This window comes from Lepisosteus oculatus, chromosome 15 (genome assembly GCF_040954835.1).
Source record: "Lepisosteus oculatus isolate fLepOcu1 chromosome 15, fLepOcu1.hap2, whole genome shotgun sequence".
Classification (NCBI taxonomy): Eukaryota; Metazoa; Chordata; class Actinopteri; order Semionotiformes; family Lepisosteidae; genus Lepisosteus; species Lepisosteus oculatus.
In genome coordinates this window covers 20,707,879-20,728,670 of record NC_090710.1, presented here as the reverse complement: position 1 = coordinate 20,728,670, position 20,792 = coordinate 20,707,879, and the positions used below count along the sequence as shown (strand labels likewise).

The 20,792-nt window shown below is 36.8% G+C and overlaps 1 protein-coding gene across 3 annotated transcripts in view; it reads left to right on the top strand.

The window, feature by feature from the left end:
* reps2 (RALBP1 associated Eps domain containing 2) overlaps window positions 1-8,669 on the top strand; it is a 65,949-nt gene extending 57,280 nt beyond the window's left edge. For all 3 annotated transcript variants that reach the window (XM_069178904.1, XM_069178905.1, XM_069178906.1), the window contains 2 exons: window positions 982-1,087; window positions 4,289-8,669. In XM_069178904.1, the coding sequence (XP_069035005.1) occupies window positions 982-1,087; window positions 4,289-4,357 (175 nt within the window). In that variant the 3' untranslated portion in view covers window positions 4,358-8,669. The remainder of the gene's footprint in view (window positions 1-981; window positions 1,088-4,288) is intronic.
* The last annotated feature ends 12,123 nt before the right edge of the window (window positions 8,670-20,792 follow it).

Sequence of the window (20,792 nt, the reverse complement as noted above, 5' to 3'; positions counted from 1 at the left end):
AATGGTGGTGTGATGCCCGAGGTTGCAGACAGTAGCAAACGCATTTATTTTCCCCAAATTAAAGATAAGCTCTCTGATCAAAGTAACTTTTGATGTTCAGTGGTACCACTTTACTTCAGGTAAATGAAATGTAATTCCTAGCAAGGGTTTTATTGCTGGGTTGTTTTTCTCATGTATCTCGTAGTACCACTGCCATGAACGGGGAAATGGAAACTGCAATTCGGCTTGATGGGAACTTGTGTCTTTTTAGAAGGCAACAAATTCCATCAAAACTCAAAGGTTTTATTTTCCAGTATTCATCGTTTGCTAAAATGAATGACACATTGATAAATAAGAACACATGTTTGTACTGAGAGGGGTAAAAAAGGAATAACATGACTGTGAAGCACTTTGGTTTTCAGATGATGGTTGCTCAGAGGGTTAATTTAATCCTTACAAACACTGTTTCGTTTAATGAAGAACAGTTTTCTCCTGATAGAAAGGTGGTTGCCTTAGAAACAGGGCTGTTACTTAGTTATTGAGGCAAGTAACACATCCAAAAAGGGTGAAAATACCTGCTTTCCCTGAGCTTGACTTAACTTTAATTCACTTCTCTTATGTGTTATCATGCCATTAAAATCTGTAACCGTGGTTAGTTGTTTAAGTGTTTGGTCTGAAGCCAGTGTGCAAATAAAACAAAAGCTTTTAAAACATAAAAGGTTAAAACAAGAACCAATTGAAAATAATTCAAGAATGCATCCCTAATCCTTCAGAGCAGTGAAGGTTTTTATGATTTGTTGACAGAGGTGTGTAAATGTTGACACAGTGTAATGACTTTAACGCATGTTGCTATGCTATCCTAATCAGCTTGGGTCCTTAAGGGTGAAGTCACAAGAAAGTGACCAGCCATTGCTGACAGCCTTTTGCTTGTTGTTTGAACCACTTTTTTTTTCGGCACTAAGCAGAGATATCCCACACAACAAATTATCTCCATCTTTGCAGACAATCCTGCCGGCAAAAGAAGGACATTCAGACTGCGATCCGGAAGAATAAGGAAGCCAACGCAGTGCTGACCAGACTCAACAGTGAACTCCAGCAGCAGCTCAAGGTCAGGCCCTTCCTCTCTTTCCAAAACAGCAAGTGTATCACGGCAGTAACACCTTGTATAAAGGTTTTTTCCTCTGAAAGTGATAATATGGTTTAAATTCTCTTTTTCATCTCACTGTGCAAGACCCCCCAGTTGAATGCTGCTGGTTGCTCTTTGTCTTCTGTATTTTAAAATTCTCATTGTAGACACTGGCACCTGCCTAGTTGCACAGATGCTCAGATGTAATTCTGTATTTCGATAATTGTGTATCTTGCTTCCTGGTTCTGAACAGTAGACAGTATGGACAGCTGTAATTGAGATGTGTTTTAGTTTTGTTTGCACCCTGAGTATTTGTACACTGAATGTATTTTACATTAACATTGTAGTTCTCTAAATAGTAAGGGCAGAAGAGACCGATCTTCTTTTCACAAAAGCAATAGTAATAACTGACACGGGAGGAACTGAACGCTAAGTGACAGAAAAGGTAGAAAAGGAAATAAACACACAATTATCATGACTTGCTGAATCATATAAGATGGTGCTTATTACGCACAAAAACTTAAAATACTCTGTTTCTCTAACGTCTGCTGAGCGTACACTTTTGTGTCCATGGTCTTTCAAGATGCAGCGTATTGTGTCTTTTGGCACTGCTGATTGCTTTTCAGAGTGTTTTGAGATGCGAGTTTCACATGATCTTGGAGAAGCTCTCCTTTAAAGCATATAAAACTCCATTGCAGCTGTCCGTATCTGCGAGTGCCATGACGAGACGATGCTTTTGAAATGTGAGATCATGCAGACAAGAAACCTGAGCAGGATGAGTGCTGTGGCTTTTCTTCAGGCCAAAAAAGGGGGAGGCAATGATAGCACATCACATCAATCACAAACGTCTTCTAATACAGGGGTTCCCAAGCAGTGGGGCGCTTCCCCCTAGAGGGGCATATAAGGATCCAAAAGACGGCTCAAGAGCTTTTTATATACAGCTGATTCAAAATGCGTACCAAACTTTTCTATTAGATAATGTTTTTACAGCTATTTAGTAGTAGATATGCAGGACTAGCCTTCTAACCGAGCTTCTCCTGATCTGGAAATTTTAATAATAAAACCATCAAAGCTCTCGAAAATGATCTCAAGGAAAGCATTGCACTGCATCTCGTCAGTCTTCATGATGCATTCCAAAGATACTTTTGTGGACATAACACAAGAACTCTGAAAAGCGTGAGAAATCCTTTCATCTGTAGAATTCAGGCCTTTCCAGAAAACATCCAAGAAGAGTTTTTGGAACTAGGATCTGACACAACTGCCCGAGACATCTTCCAACAGTTAACTTTGGAAAGTCTTGGTTGTAATGCTTTACTGTCTACCCAAAAACAGCCAGATCTTTGCATCCTTGTCCCATTTTCCTCCACTCATCTGTGCAAGGCTGGATTCTCTGTGCTTTTGTTAATCAGAAACAAGCACCACAACCGACTTGTTGTTGAAAGTGGCATGCACAAAGCCAAGAATTTCAAAACCTGTAGCATATATGGAGCATCAGCGCTTGCATTGGTTACACTTGAAGCTAACTCTTAAATTAAGTCATTAATTCATTCTGTTTCACTTTTTTTTCTAAAGTAAAAATTGTTTCGTTGATGTAAGATTAAGTTTACAAATAGCAATTGAACATATATAAAAAAATGTTTGCATAAAATTATTACCCATTTGCCAAGGGGAGGGCTGTGGGTTTGAGTTTACTGAATGGGGGACATTGCGTTTCAGAGCTTGTGGCCCACTGCTCTAACACATATGCAGTTATTTCTGACGCTTCTAAATTGTAATGTTTTGAATAGATTGCATTTGCTTGAGTGTCTGATAATAGTGTTTTCAGGAGGTAAGCTCACTGCATGAACTCACTCTAGACTGTTCAGAAGTAAGCTGGTGTTCCTGTGTCCCCTTTCCATTGCCTGGTAGCACTGATGCTCTAATGGACATTATTTTAGAAAGCCAGTTCCTGTGTTTATATGCATAACGTGTGTTTACCATTTGCAGATCAAATTAAGAGCTAATGAACATAAAAAATAATAGATATGCAGATAAGTGCATCCTCAAGAAAAAATAATCCTCTTAAATCATTATGACACATTATAACAAGATATGCAACCTTAGGAACATTACATTTAAATGAAACTCTCACATACATTAAATCCATTATATCTAAATTAATTATTTTGTACATTTTAATTATATAATAAGGTCATAGAATGGTGCAAGAAATTACAGCTAAAAATTAAGGAGGAACTAACATCCATTTCTACATTAAAACAGACTCCCTATAATGTTGCACTGTGTATTACGTGTGCAATAAATTAAGATTCTGTGTATTAGAAAGTACATGTCCTGGCAAGTAACAGCTTGCAAAGAATCATTTTGTGGCAACAGTGTTTTTGCACCTTAGATTAAAATGCTAAATCTGAATGTTGAATTTTTGTTTTGTGTTCAATCACAAATTAAAGTCTGTTGCACTGTGGAGTCACTTGGTGAGTAAATCTTGCTATTGTACTGGATAGCCTTTGCTTTGACAGGTGATATAGCTTTGTTTTTGTTCTTAAGATAAATTGCAGATGTTAAAACTGCCATATGGCATATGGTTAGGAATGGAATTTGGAGCTAAGATTTAAAATTCTGTGGGTGACTTTTCATATTTTTAATTTTCATATGTTTTTCTCTTTGCTCTTCCTCATCCTCGAACGTTTGGTCTTTTTTGATGTAAAGCACCTTAATCGCGTTGTTCAAGCACAACCCATCCTTTGAAAGTAGCCTGTAAAATAAATAAATGAGCATCAGATTTTCCGTGTTCCTAAATTCTTTGGAGACGCCTAATTTGAAGGTCAAAGGCTAAACTTGATTTATTTCCTTTGCAGACTAGTTAAGAACTGTGAAAGTAGTTTTTGCATATGTCCACATTCAGGCAATGACCTGAAAGCCTACAAAAAAAGAAAGAGAAAAGCGGGAAAAGAGAAATTCCCAGAGCCTCTGTACCCCTGCGCTCTGTAGAGAAACAATAAAACATATCAATAAAGAGCAGATGGTGACTTTAGCAAGGCCGATCCCCATATTGGATGGGCAAGAGATTACAGGCAAGCCAGCAAAGGTGCATGTGGCAGAGAGCGGAGCTCAAAACTGTTTTTTGGAGTGAAAAATCATGTCATTCTTTTATCGCCTTATGTTACCTGCTTTGTTTCGTAGGAGGTTCACCAAGAACGGATCACTTTGGAGGCCCAGCTGGACCTTCTGCGTCCCCTAGCTTTTGTATGACTCTCCCGTCGGCCTGCGTTACCTTCAGAGCTTTGGACACAACACCTCATCATTCACTTACACATTAAAACCCTTTGCGGATCGTTCGTTACGAGTTCTTTTCTCCTTATAGAATATTCTTTCTTCTCCTGTATTGAAGCAATTGTTTTCCTTTTTTAAGTTTTGGTGACAACTGATTTTGTAGTTTTTTTAATGTGTATTTTTGACCTGTTATGTCTCCTTTAATAGGATTAACTCTGCTTCAATACAGCAGCCACAGAGTGCTGCAGTTCTGACAGTGCCCGAGTGTATGTGCGTCACGGATCTTAAAGTGAAATTGGGAGACAATTTTGTAACATGCTGAGTGGCACGTTTCTGGATGCCAAATTATGTGGCGCTTCTGTAATGCAGAAACAATCTGCAGCTGAACATAAACACCGCTCTGACATGTTTATAAAGGATGGTCGATGTTCCAGAAGCAGACAGCGGAGGGTAGGATTATGTGAGGGTGCTGCAGAGGTCTATAAAACCTGGCAGAAAGGAATTCATCCCAAGGAGAATCAGTAACCAAGAAAAAAGAACTGACAAGATTGAACCAGAAACAATCACCAAGGGAACATCAATCACGACTGCCTTTTGTATGAAAAAGTGTTATAGCACGGTCATATTTCGTATATTTATAATCCCGCACAAGTCCAAATAATTTTGTGACATTTAAAGTATCGTTGACCTGTAAGTATATTAGAATGCTAGTGATCATTTCCATATTTTATTAATCACTTTAATTAGTGTGATTCAGCATTTAAGGATCATATCAAAATAAGATAAAATGTTATCTGCTTTAAACCATGGTTGTTTTCACTGAAAGGGAAATAAATAAATTAATTAAAAATGTCCAATTAAAGAAACAAACCATAGACAAAAGTGTCCAGACTCAGTCTATTGGTGTTTGAGAATGTAACTGGTTTCAGACCTAGACCTAAATTACTTCAGATTTAAGAGCTAGATTTTCATAGTTCACCATTTAAAATGAAAAAGAGAAAAATATTCACAAAGATGGATTTTGTGCATTATCATTTCATCAAAAAAGTATTTATAGGACATAACATGAATAGCTTATTTTATACTGTACAAAACTGTAAGAGGTCTTATATTGAAGTAAAAACACCGGAAATAGATGTCATTTTTGTCAAATTTCCAATGGCATTACAAATTATTTTTTTATAAAGAAGCTCAATACTAAACTAAAATTTAGAACCTTCAAATTGAAACTGTAGTTTCTAAAATAAATGAAAAGGTTCTTGTTACATAATTACATGAACGTACTTTGCCAAAAGACTGATGCAAACCACACTATGGTGAGACTTTAATACATTCAATTTCCTATCTTAATATGAACATGCGGAAGTCTGGTTCTGTATATTCATAGTGGTGCAACAAAGCAAAGACCAGACCTGAAAACAAGCAAAATTGCTCTGCTAAATACTGTACTGTATACCTGGTTGTTGAATATGTTTGCCTCTTTGCTGTATTCAAAGGCACATGAGGATAAAATTAGAGACATTCAGAAAACAACTACTATTGCTTAAAATATACACTGAAATTATATGCAAGCTATTTCTCACATCCAGTTTTAAGTTAAGTGCAGTCATCTTCACTGTAATTTTACAGCTAAGACAAGTCTTTTATGAAGAGCACAACACCTTGAACATATTTATGTAATCACTGATACAATATGAAAATGGGATATTCCTATGTTCAGTAGTTCATTGGGCGTATAAATAGTTAGCTATGTTTTAAATAGTGGGGAATATAGGTTTGTTGATTATCTGGTGTTGCTTCTTTGAATAAAAAAATACCAATCTTAAGTCATGTGATGTGATTAAAATACAAGGTACTCACTAATTGGTATTAGAGTTAAAGATGCCAAAATCTGGATTAATATCAGTACCCATTCAATAAGATGTGCTTTTAATTAACACAAGAACAGAGAAAGATATGATCATGTCCTGACTGAGTTATGGGAATTGCTTAGTTGCTATAGGCGTCTTTGAAGACGGCCTGTCTGTGAGCGAAGTTGGCTGGAAAATGAAATGTTCTGCTTTAAAAGAGTACTACAGAGATACCAGGAAACTGATGTACGTACTGTACTGACTGTTTCTCAGAAGGCACAGGGTGACCACTCTATCCCAGGACCATCACATCTACCTGATCCCTCTGCGCAGTCATCTTCATATTGCAAGTAGGGGTAGCCCCAGGGCTGTGCGATCTTTTATTCACTGGTGATTACCCTCGACAGACCTGATGGAAAACGATATGTGAAGATGTCACGATGAACACTCTGCTGCTGACTGTTGTGTTTTTCGAGTAAACTGAAGGTGCGATGGAAATGTGCTGATGTGGGGAGAAGACCTTTGTCAATTATCACTGAGCAATCATAATGTTTGCCCCAACAAAACAACAGAGATGAGCCAGCAGTGTTTATGTTTCTGCAAACCAGCCTGGATGTGTCGATTTCCTAGCAGACCACAATCAGACCCAGCAGCCTGGATTACAATGGCATACCTTCAAGAAAGCTGCATCGATGTCTCAGTGTGGCCTGCCTTTTCTCTTAACCTGAGTCCAGCAGAACATCTGTACGACCAAGCCATTAACGTCATCAACGACAGATAGCTGTGACTGGCCAGCTTTCACCAGCTGTCTGCAGGTGCACAGGAAGAGAGGTGCACTTTCCTACCGCGATCTGTCCAGGTCCTAATAAGGTTTGTTTGTGTGCTAGGGAAGATCATGCTTCAATCAAGAAGTTTGTCTGCTCTTGTCCTGAAAACCTACTGTACTGTAGTACTTCAATCAGAAATTGTGCTATTTTTTTTTCTGTGCTTGTGCTATGTTTGATATCTGTATATAAAATGTTTGATTATATCCAATAGATTTAAATAAAAATAAATACATACAGTTGTGAGAAAAAAATTGTGAACCCTTAGGAATTATATGGAGTTCTAAATGAATAGCTCCTAAAATGTGATCTGATCTTCATCTAAGTCATAATAATAAAGTCTTATTTTAAACTCTTATTTGATGGACATCTTCTAGTGGCACGGCAACATGCATCCAGTGTTACAGGGTCACAGGATGAAGGGTCTTGGTTTTTCATGTCAGCAGTGAATCAACATTTTAAGCACAAGCTGGACTTCTTCATGTCGATGTCATCTGCACCTGTGAGAAATATATGTTCTATGCCCTGTCAGCGTACACTGCCACATGTCCTGCCTGTCCCTGCTTTCTTAAGCCCATAACTGCATTGAGACTATTTCAGAGAACCATATGAATTAAGAGGATGCTTGTGCTGAAAGACACTGTACTTGTAGTTCTACATGAGATAAGTGTTTTTGTCCTTGACGCACACTGAAGATTTCAGTATCATTGCATGTTGTCAAAGGCGACAAGGTTATGAGGCTTCATTCAGGACATAGTACTGTTTTCACTGTCTTTCATATAATAAGAAAGGTAATATACTGTTATAAAGCTTTTGAAAAATGCTATACAGTAGTTTAACTTGAATCTCCTATTTTTGTGTTATGATTACCTGTGTAGTTGACAAAGTAGATTACTGTTCTTCGCTAAGTGTGTTATGCATACAGTCTCATTAAAAAGAGATCTAAAAAAAGTCTTAATTAATACTGAACTTCAGTTCTGACTCTGTGTTAAAGGCAGTAAAGTTCTGATAGATGAATTTCCTTATTTTACCCCTAGTTTTGCTGGTGAGGGTACAGAACAACACTTTTAACATAGTGCCCCACAATATTAAAATAAATACATTGAAATAATCCTAGCTGCCTTTGAAATGATGAGAAACTTATCATTTCAATTCAAGTGATCAAGAAAGCATGAGAATAGCATATGACTGTATACATCTTCGCTGTAGATATGTTTCACAATGTTTGGTCATTGAATAATGTTTAAAAGTTATTTTTAAAGTAAAAGTTTTGTCTGCTTCTTTTGCAAACTGTTATTGGTTAGTTTCACTTCTCTGGGCATTATTATTCCCTAGTACTAAAAAATTGTCATGAAAGCAAAACCAGTTTTTTTTTAAATAACACACATTGTAGTGTTCCTGAATAATTCATATTATTTTCTATGCAAAAATGGTGGTGCTTGGAAGCTTTTAATACTGTAAGCAGGAGGACACCGAATCATTCTGTTGACCTGCCTTTCAGCAGTGTAATGTAAAGCCCGTTGGCACGTGTAAAGCTGTATGCTGAGTTGCTTAATTAATGTGAAAGAGGAATTCACTATGAGATGTTAACAATAAAAGTGGAGATTTTTATTTTGAGAGTTTTGTATTTTTCTTTAAACAAAATGAATGTTCAAAATGAAAAATCATTTTTAATACAAGCTCGTCAAACAGGTTTACATGAATCTGCAAGAATAATATACAATTTTATTGTAATAAAATGTGGTCATTTGCAAGGCAGTTGCTCATGGTCTTGTGTTAACTCAGCGTATTCTGTTCATGTACAGAAAGGTGTAGAGTTTGTGGTTTTACCAAGGAGTGGAAAGGTATGTAGTAGACTGTGAATTTCTGTGCTTCTCTTAGTAGTGGAGTCGCATGTTGTCTACAGCAGAGTCAGTGCTGTAAATCAGATGATGCGTAAAACCAACGTTATGTGAGCTTGTTCCAGAGAAACCTCAGGCTTGAGTGTGAGATGCAGATTTCATTAAATGCGTAGTGTGCCATTATTCACACTGTCATCTCTGTCACAATCCATGACGCTTCTAAAGAACCTACAAATGAAAACCAGGAGGCTTTAGGCAGCCAATTGAAGCCACAAGGAAAAGGATGAAGTTTCACCCAGCTTTTGGTTTCAGTTTGTGCTAAAATATGATACGTCTTCGTGAGTTGGCAAATGTAATTATAAACCTCGAATCATAGGTGTCTTAGGCCTACTATAACTAATGCGTAATAAATGCATTGGATATGCACTACAGTATGTACTTTCAGCCTTGGATTATATTGTAAATAAAAAGCTGTTGTAAATTCCCATGATGGTGGGGAATATCTTGGCTTGCGATTGCATGTTTTCCAGTGTCATAGCTGTCTTTCCAGTTTTGTTTAAAGTGTGTCCATTTCTGCCCAGTTACCAGAATAGGAAATTTCTAATACTAAGAAAGCAGTGAGCCATGTTACTGTAAATTCACCATGCATTAAACCCTCACAATGCTGTGGTTCTATTTTTTTTAAATCATGTTTCATATTGCATCCCAATATCCAAAGTCAAGATCAGACATAATGACTTGTACTGCATATGCCATATCCAGCCTTGCTAATTTGCTTTCTGCTGGGACTCCCTAGCAGCAATGTCTAACTAGTCTTAAACTCAGTAGTTTAAGCAAGCAATAAGCAAAGCACACATTTTTCAAAGCCCACTGAGGTCATGATCGAGTTTACTCGAGCTCAGGAACCCTGTTGTTGAGTCATATTTAAGACTCCATGAATTGCGCTTGGAAAGAATGTGTGCGGCTCTTCATAGTCTAGCAAAGATTGCTGAGACCATTGAAGTCAGGAGCACAGAGGGCATTGCGTATTGTCAGGCATAGCTGAGTCTATTCAAATTGAAAATCTCAAGTTTTTTGATGCAGCAACATTTTCAAACGTAAATGTCTGGTGGATATACTTAAATGAAATTTGAATTGGTCAAAACTTACAAAGATCTGGCAATATTGTGGATTACAAAGTAACCTTTGATGAAAACACGGATGCTGTATATAAGAAGAACCAACGGCGATTGGTCTTTCTAAGAAAACTCCGCTCTTTAAACGTGTGTACTACAACAACGATTTTTTTTCTATAGAATTTTCATTCAATATGTCCTGACATTCACTGAGGTAGCCTGGTTTGGTAACTTTAATACATGCAATAAAAACAGACTGAGAGTGAGGATTGTGAAGGTAGCCAGCAACATTATTGGTGCACAACTGCCATGGCTTTTGGGCCAATATAATCATTGACTGTCATGACCACCCCTTGCACAGTGAATCTGATTTCCATCTGGAAGATTTTCAGACTTCATTCAAATGTCATAGAACTAAGTTATCTTTTATTCCCACAGCTATTTACCTGCTTAATGGGTACAATATATTTTACATTTATTTATTTTCTTTGTTGTCAGACCTGTCATTTATTTGTTGATGTGTTCATGTTGTGTTACGTGTATTGTGTTAGTATTATGTATTTTACCTGCCTGTAAAACAAATTTCCTATCTAGCACACAAAAAGTAAAGTGAGTGTATCACTCCAAAACTAATGCTTCTCAATCTTTAGGCTCATCCCACTGAGTGAGACACAGTATTTCTCCTTTATTTTTATGAAGAGTAGAGTAGCCAGAGAGTTTAATGAAGCACAATTGCACTGAATGTAGGAGAACCCTGCCTTGGGTGCTGCACACAATTCACTGCTGTGTGACTAGTGAATTTAGGACCAAGGAAACCTCTCATGTTCCTAATGATTTTCGTCTTGTTGTGAACAAGCAGCAATTCAGCATGCCCTGGAACAGACAGACTCTCAGCTAACCGATGTAAGATTAAGAGTTGTTCCAAATGAGCAAGAGTCTAAACTATTTAAGGTAAAGCCCCATAATTGAAGAGACCAAATAATTCTATAATTGCCATGATTCTATAACTGGATTGAACCCTCACACTTCTAATGCCTATAGGAGCAGATGTCTTTAAGGAACAGAGCTATTTTGTTGTATGCTATCAATGTAAAAATACGCTCTTTATCAGCAAGGATTTGGAATTTTTACATTCTTATATTTGGACATTTTGCTTATTAAATATCACTTTTAGCATTTCTGAGCAAGCAAATTCGCTTAAGAATATTTGAGTGGCAGAGACCATGCAGACCTATGTTCTTTTCCATTTCTTAAAGCATAATATATTATTTGATCGCTACCTTGTTTTATGCAAGCAGTAGCAACACAAAATTATTTGTATGTGTATGTAGTATGATGGCTGAAGTATATCTGTAGCAGATGCAGCTGTTCAGTTGAAAATTGAGGAATGAAATTCTTTAAGTGAGAGGTTTTCTGAAGGCTCCTCCTGGATTGTGGCTTTCCTGGAGTAAATCTGACAAGCTATTAGGATTTTCAAGTCAGTATTCTACTATATCCACCCTCCTTGTAGAAAGTTCCCCTCTGTCCACTCTCTAAATTGAACTTCAAAAGGTGGAGATTAGAAAGAACTGGCATGTTCCTTTGCCAAGCTCTGTGAGGAATTTTGAACTGTATAAATGGCCTTTTGAAGTACTGTATTTGTGTGTGCTATTCTAAAAGGTTGATTGAAGATGTTCCAAAGTATTTTAAAAGCTACACTCAAACATTACAAAAATGCCTGTAATCTTCAATACAGAATTCACTAAACAATAATCAGTGTCATTCCTTAAATCATTAATTTTGCAGCAGTGCAGTAGTAATTCAAGATGGCAGAACAGCATTTTTATTGGAAGAATACAGTAGTAGAAAGCTATCTACTGTATGTGTATGATATACTTAACAACCAGGGCTGCAGCTAAAACTTCTGTGGCCAACTACAAGGCCTTTGAGAAGGATCCCTTAGGTGTATACAAAGCCATTTTGTACAGCAATAAAATATGTCCAGAACCTGAAAGGACAAAAACAATAAAAATTATAATTCTCAGGGCAGCCTCAGACTTTAGGCCTGGGACCTCATTATCTTCTGTGGAAGACAGTCCTGTCTACAGCTGGATTATTGACAACAGCAGTAGGTTTGATCTTGAAATATCATTTGTAACAGGTTTACCTCTAGGTTTTGCTTGATATTACAGATATAGCTACTAAACTGGAATGCACTGTGGGTTCCATTTAAAGCCAATGGCCCTCCATTTGTAGGAATATTTTTAGAGTCTCACCTCCAAACTTTGCAGTCCAAACATATTAGCCTGTCCTGACAACTGTTGTCAGATCATGAAGAATCCAAAGCACAGCTGTGTGTGGAACTATGTGTGACACCTGCTGAGATTTTAAACACATGTGAATGAAACATCTAGCTGAATCCAAGGGACAACATTACCAAGAGGAATAAGTGCCCCCCGAGGGAACTGTAAAGTGTATGTTGCACTGTTATTTACATTTCTGAAGAGACAGCAAAGTTATTTTAAGCAGCTTAATATTGAAAAATTGCTAAGCAATAACTTTTCAGGGCTAGAAAATAAAACGCCCATGATTTAATTCAGAATAATCCATGAAATATAAGTCAGTGTCCTTAGCATGGTCATATAAAGTCCTTGCAAACAGCTTATAAAACTAATAAAATTCTCTTCTCAATCCTACATTCCAGTTCAGTGGCTGGCAGCTATTCCTTTGTAGAACAACTGTGAAATTCAGCATAATGATTGTATTAACAGTTGGGTTAACAGCACTGTGGAGAGCCATAATATTTTAAGAAAAACAGCCTTGTTGCTAATGTAACGGGAATGCTTTTTAAAAATCACAGAAAAGTTTCTAGGTATCATATATCATAATAATAACCTGAGAGAAAAGGTGATTTGCCAAGTTTTTGATTTCCTCAGTGGTTTGTGATAGGGTGAGATCTTAGAGTTATTTATTCCCAAAGTGATTCAAAATAAATGTTATATTTATACCTGCAAATGCTGTTTTGAAAAGTTCATTTCCAAGAATTCTACTATTGAATCAGCAGGAAGTCATATACAGAAATGTGTAAGAAAACATTTGAGCAAGGCCTATGGTTAAAAAAATGCTAAAATTTCAACAAAGCTTTACCAGAACTATTATAAACCTATCAAGTTCATGAAAGAGAATTCATTGTTTGCTATTAAACTCACCAATATCCCAGGTGCTCTAAGAATGTAAATCATACACAGTAGATGTCTGCGGTATACGGTATGTCTTCAGGAAAAAAAAGCACTAAAAAATTGCTTTGTCCTTAAAAATGCTACCATACTGTATTCCCTGGAAATGTTTAAAGTCGTGACACTTCAGCCTGATGTGCAAAAACAAATGCTCTTTTATTTTGTTATGCCTTGCATCAAGGACTGAAAAGGTTAAGTGAATTAAATTCCAGATTTTCTGCTATTTGTACTCCTCAAAAATGTCTTTCGGCTGCCACTGTGCTCTCTGTAAAAATGGAAATGCCCACAGAACTTCACTTGCGCCGGAAATAATTTTGTTAATTGCAGCTAGAGCCTGCTTGCTTCTGTACAACAGTAAGCAGTGGTTGCTTTTAATCAAATTAGTCAAGTACAAGATGAAAGTGTGACATCATACACAATGTGGCAAATGTAAAGTTCCACCTTTATGACACCCGCACCAATGGGAGGGATTTGCCAGACTATATTTAATAACTGTATTGCTGATAAGATTGATTTTGCCTCATCAGAAGCACTGTGATTTACAAGGAATAAGCTAATCTCATTGGCTGCTTGTACACAGGGACACTATAGAAAGCAAGTTCCCTCCATCTGCAGGAGTGGCTCCCAGAGTTCACTTTCAGTTCATTCTCTCTCTGAAGGGAGAATCCTCTTTTTGAAAAGCTGTGTAACCAGTTTCTTTATCTCCATAATTTACTGTGAGACCGTCAAACACCCTTTAAGGAAATGAAAGCTTTGATAACTTAATAAAAAGCACTTCCAAATTTCTCACACACCTGAAAACTATTTTTAAGGAGGTTGGTTTTCAGGTGGTCTTCATGTTTTCTTAATAAAATTAGTAGATTTTTAATAATAGACAGCCATGATGGGGTGGCATAATAGTGCATTGGTTAGCATGGCTACCCCCCCCAGTGCTGGGGCCCTGGGTTCAATACCTGGGGTGCTGTCTGTGTGGGGTTTGAATGTTGTCCCTTTGTTTGTGTGGGTTTCCTCACGCAATACAAAGACATACTGGCAGTTACTTCTTTTCTGGAACAGTTGGCCCTGGTGTGTGTATCTGTGTCTTTGTGTGCCCTGCGAGGGACTGGCATCCTGTCCAAGATGTACCTGTATCTTGCCTTCTGCCTGTTACTTTCTGGGATAGGTTCTGGCTTCCCTGCAACACTGAGTTGGATGAAGTGGTTAGAAAATAGATGGATGGACTACTGTGATGCTTTGCAGTGAATACTTAAAGTGCATTTCTGAATAAATCAGATTGTTTTTCTATAATATTTCCCTCATCATTTCACATCAGAATTGTAATTAAATATTGCCTGAAAGGGGAACAGGTGGTTTTTGTAGACATTTCACTTCTTTATGACCTTATAGAAGTATTAATGATAATAATCCACCTTCATTTAAGCAACAATTTGCTATTTCTTGTCATGGACTGTATGTGCTTGGATATTTTATGTATTTTATAAAGTCAAAATGCTCCGGGCTGGGGTATAAGGAGACCTATAATAAGTTCACAGGGTCATTCAAAGCCTCAAATCCTCTCTGTGCCAAGAGCCTCCGTTTTGTTTTGTCTTCAGCTGCCAGGGCTCACTTTCTTGCTGGAACTGCGCATGTTCAGGCCCGTAACCTAAGAGCACAAGAACAAAGGAAAGGTTACAAAATAAAGGAGGGAATTTGGCCATCTAGCTTCTGCGATTGCTATCAACCAATTGATATGATGGTCTCATTCACCCATTACCTAAAAGACGCCAAGGTATGAGCTTCAAACAATCAACATGATTATTCAGCTTTTTCCGTACTTCCACAACTGCGTATATGAGTGTCTCCTGTTTTCAACAAATATGAAACTGCTTACAATTCCTAACTCAACAAAAAAAAAAGTTTATGTTACAGTAGTTCATGAATCATGTGCAGTCGAGACAGAATCTAGATCATAACTGTAAAATTGGCCGGTGATATCGATACGATACCTTGCATTCATAGCGTGCATAATCAAAATAGAACTCAAATTGAATAATTTCATGGTATGAAATGTTACAGTTTGTGCATCAATGTTTTTTCAAATTAGGCTTTTTATAAATATTCTACACCATAACTATTAGAATACCTTTACCAATTGGTGTTAAGGTAGTCAAGATGACAGCAGCAGAGAGAAGCGAAAAAATCACAATGAAATAAAAATTTAATCGGAACTACTGACTAGGATAACTTATTAGCGGGGAAAGTTCACTCATCTAGCAAAAGTGGGTATGTACTTTAAATGCTTTGCTCATGGACAGTATGGTGGTACACTTGCTTTACAAGCTTTGCATTATTATTATTCCTGTTTGTTAGCTTGAACCATGACAAAGTTGCTTCCTCACAACTTGGGTTGTTTGATTCTGTCCCAGGACACCTTATTAATAGAGTTTGCAGGTTCTCACCTTGGCGATGTGGGTTTTCACTGGCTGTCAAAAGCCCAAATACATTCTCTCTAGTTCAATTGGTATCTCTAAATTATCTCCTCATATTCTTGAATGTGTACTAGGGTCCTCTCCAGGGTGTTCCCTGAACTGCACATATTGTATGCTGGCTCAAGATCCAACTCGCAGTGACCTTAAATTGGACTAAGTGGACTGAAGATGGACAAACACATGTTATTATTCAACCACAAATGTATTGATATTTAGTGTTGTTATTTTGTTTTAGACATAATTTATATTAACTCCTTGTATTTATATAGTACTTTTCTTACTGAAAGATCCCAAAGAACTTCACCTATCTACCACTGAAGTGCAGTGGTAGTTTCAATTTAGAACAAGTCTATTAGTCATCCTTAGAAGTAATTTTAATCCTTTAAGCCTTAAATCTATTCTAAAGCAACAAAAATAAAAACTGACTTTGTATGGGCTATATTGATAGACGCGTCTTCAAAGAACATTATATTTATAACAGTGTTGTAATGTTCTTTTAACTCAGTATTGTTAAATACATTGTTATTTTCATACTGATGAGAGTACATATAATGTACCAGTGAACTGTTACTATAGAAACCAGTTTGTAGTGACAGTACCATTCTTTCAGCTAAGCACTGTTTGGGATTTAAATTCTAAGGATGTGTTATCATCCCTTTAGAATTCAAGTCATACAAATATTTATATTCCAGAATTAATTGTGTAATATGAATGCATTATGGCTATAGAAATTAACTTCAAATGACCGGTCTCAAAACCAATTAATGTCCACTAATTGAGTCATGGAGGCCAGTCTTTTCCCTATTATGTCTGCACACCCACAGAGCAGGAGGGTGTGATAGAGCTCAGTAGTAGTGTCAGTTATAGCACATTCCTCAGTATGTTCTTCATTTTCTGTGTTTTCTTTAAAAACATCAATATCAATTAACTAATCTAGCTTTCTACCTTATTACATGATACCACAAAATTAAGGCTCTGCAAAGTGCCGGTATTTTTCCTTTCATTTGAAAGTATATATAGTAGTTGGTAACCTTTGCATAATTGATCTCCTATTTTATTTATCTTAAAATACTTTTTCATAAGCAGTCCTAATAGAGTATCACTGACACTTCTATTTAAATATTAATTTCATCTCAATTAACAGTGAGGTTACTGCAATTTTACAACAGAGGCGTAGAGTAGGTGGACTCTTCTGAAAACACAGTATCCTGCTGCTTGTCCAATATAGGAGTTCCCTATTCTAGATATTTCTGTGAGACATCCCGAATCAATTATTTCTAAAGATTGGGAATGCATACAACTAATTGTTGAATAAAGGAGGTGATTCAGGGAGGACACAAATGGAAACTGTGTGGAAGTGAGCATAAAATCAAGAACAGGTGGCACTTCTTTACCAAAAGGTTTATTGCAGTGTGTAAACAAACTACCCAGCCATGTTGTTGACGCTGATGCCCGAGGTTCTTCCAAGAAACAGCAGGATGCGTTCCTTGGATCAGTTAACCGCAACCCATCCAATGGCAGCCTTGTCTAATTGGCAGCATTTCTTATGTTCTTATTATTTGGTAATTTAATGAACGCATGACCTTAAGGGATGGAGAATATGCAGATTTTTTCATTACAAATAAATAACCTCCCAGTGTTCAAGGTTACCTACAAAACCTGTTGGATTGGAGCCTTCAGGGACCAGGTTTGGTGACCCTTAATTTATATACTGTAAATACAGTATATTAAACAGGTATCCATTTTTTTTTTCAAAGAATTCTTATTGTTTCATTTTTTTGCCTCAGAACACAAAAGCCATGATTGATGATGTCTTTTTGGGGTAAAAGAGAAAGTCAAATGTTATGAGACAACTACAGTCAGCCCCTCCAAGGCATACTACTCCCATCAACAGCCACATCACAAAACAAGCCTCTGCCTGCTTGCTCTCTGCACCTTCTTCAAACTGTAATTATACACTGCAGTGGTTGGTTATACTGTCTGCGACAGAGTTAATTATCATTCATAAATGCCCAGGTAGTAATTTTAAGGGTCTGGATTTTGAATTGAAAACAAGGCAAGGTCACATATTTGTAAAATGAGAGGGTTAAGCACAGGAACGCTGATTAAACTATAAATAACAGTAAACACTGTGCTAGCAATTTTCCTTTTTATCTTGTGAAATAATGCAGAATTTAGTTACATTTCATTATAGCAGCTCCACATGATGTACATGAAACACTCATTTAAGCGCAATCTGTTCTCTTTTGTATTTTACAGAAAAATATACTATGAATTTGTTGCACTCGAGGTGCAGAAGACAGATCAAAACAGAGTGGGGCTGACAACAGCAACTTTAACCCATGTACTATCACCTTTTCATGCATCACAAGGCCTTTTACAAAAGCTGTGGAGTGAACAATATACAGCCACTACAACCAAGAGATTAAACCCTTTTGAAACTGCAAATATGTTAAACTATATTAAAAATCATATAAAGAAATACACATCCATTTAGATGTGAAACTACAATACAATATCCACAAAACATGTACAGTCATCTTGTTATCAATGATCAGCAGCTAATGGTTAATGCACATTGGGAAATGTTTTAAACACAATGCTGACGTGGAAAAACAGGAAGGTCTTGTCTTCTTCACCTTAAATTTGCTTGACTTAAATGTTATAAAGTTTGAAAAGTAGCATTCTGTTGGAACGCAGCAAAGCAGAACTCTCTAAACATTCTAAAATGTTGTTTTATTTTTGCATTGCTTGTATTTTTATACATTCCTGAAGCATGCCGCAACAACACAAATGTCATTTTCAGAATGGCAGCAACACATCCCAGGAAGCAATGCGTTAGCATTTTCTACTGAATTATCCAACTCTTAACACATGGTGTGAATTTATTTCATTCTCTGGTCTATTATAAGCCAAGGCAGGTTCAGATCTTCTCTGTTTTCCAAATATCCTTAGTGACTCACATGTATGGCATTTTACTTGGTTCTGAAGGAGAAGTACTGTGCTCACTGCTTTCTCAAAAGTTACCTAAGGATTAATGACAAGGTTCTAATTGCAAGGGAATTACTACTGTTAAAAACAAATACATTTTACAATATTACATCTAAAAACATATTACATTTATTATTTGGTTATAAGCTAGTGGAAGTTGCAGAGGTCTGTGAAACTTAAGTTTTGAGCCCAGTATTTTGTTAAATAAGGGTCAGGTTGCTAAATTTCCTGTCATCATGTTATTTAAATAATAAAAATCTTCTGCCATCTATTTTCCACTAATGATTTACCTTGGTAAAACTATCCCAGAGACATTCTTGCCCAAGGAAAGAGCGTTTGAACTCAAAACCAAACCCATTTATGACAGAAATTCCATGCTTATAATGAGGCGGATTTCTTGTCTTTTTAAATAAAAAAACATACCTTTTACATGAAGGTCACTGTTCATTCAAAGAATGACTTCAGTGTTACGATATTCAGTACTCGGTACAATTCCTTGGGCCTGCAACTGCAATTTTTGGCTACTCATAATATTGCAAAGAGAGATGAACAAAAAGGTAATACTCCACCAGAGGGCACTACAGAAAATCTGAAGCAATTTCTGAAGTTTTTGTGTGTTTTTGGAGTGTTTGTTGAACACATTGATTTTCATTTAATAGTGGAATCTGGGATCGCTTTTAATATTCTAAAATCAGCCCTTATTTCTCTATGTAATGCAAACCAATATAAATGTACTCTTGTTGAAGCTATCAGGTGCTACAGTATATTTAATGTTTCAAGTGGCTGCATCAGAAACAGTTGATCATTACACATACTAAAATGACATGACAATGAACGTTTCGCTCACTGCCCAAGATCCTTCAGCCTGTGTTGCAAGGAAGAACATTTACAAACTAGAGGAGGCCATTAGGCCCATCTAACTCATTTGGTAGTTAATTGGTCTGAAAATCTCATCCAGTTGTTTATATGATGAAACCCAGCTTCAATGACATGGTGGGTAGCTTGCTCCATACTCCCACAACCCTCTGGGTAAGGAGTGCCTCCTGTTCTTGGTTTTAAATGTACTCCCGCAGAGTATCCACTTGCATACTCTGGTCCGTATTTCACTGTTCATTCTGAAGAAATTTGCCCTGTTGACTTTATCTATTCCTTTAAGAATTTTACATATTTGTACCACATTGCCTTGTAATCATCTGAAGACTGAAAAGTTCAGTTCCTTCAGGCTGTCAGTGAAGAACATTTCCTTAAACACTGAGATCTATCTGATTGCCCTTCCAGAGTGTTCTTTAAAGGAAAACATGTTTGGTTTTATTTCTATACCTTGTTGTTCTTCAACTCATAGGTAGTGTATGTAATGAAATGTAATGACTACACATTCATGCTTAAAGGTCAACAGAAACGTTGTTGACCAATGCACCCTTTATATTTTTTTATTTGAGGGGATTATGCTGTTGGCAGTGATGCTTTTCCACTACACACCAAGCCAGGTTTTCTTCTACATGGCCACCCTAGAGTGGAGGGCATTTTGAAATATGGTGCTAAACCTGACATGCTATTTGGCCCCTAAAATATTGAATCAGAGTCAAAGTCTAAAGCAATGTATTTTTAGTGGTTTCATTTTTGTTGGTCTATATACTGTATAGGGGGTAGCATAACACAAAAGGTCAATTAGTCATTCTAGATTTTAATCTCACCTTAAACATAAAGATACAATAGTAATTCAGTATGTGATAGTTTTCTTCTTGAAAGCATTATGCACTTTCCTGTCTGACTCCTGAACCCACACTGAGATTTCAGAGTTACAATTTTCAAGGACATAAGGCTTTGCAAATTTTTTATGGTAACATAGCCTGGTCTTTGCAGTTCAGAAATTGCACTAGCTGCCCTCAAAATGTATAAGAGCCCTCAGTACAAATAATTTCAAGCAGCCTTTTTGATTCAAACCATTGGCTCAATGCCTTTTTCCTACTGTTAATTGAGAGTCAGAAAAAGAGTACTTTTCAAAAGCTATCCATAAATATTATTTAGCATTTTACTGATTCATGTAATGTTATTTAAGTATACATTCATATTTCAATAAGGGAATGAATTGTACTCTGGGATACTTAAG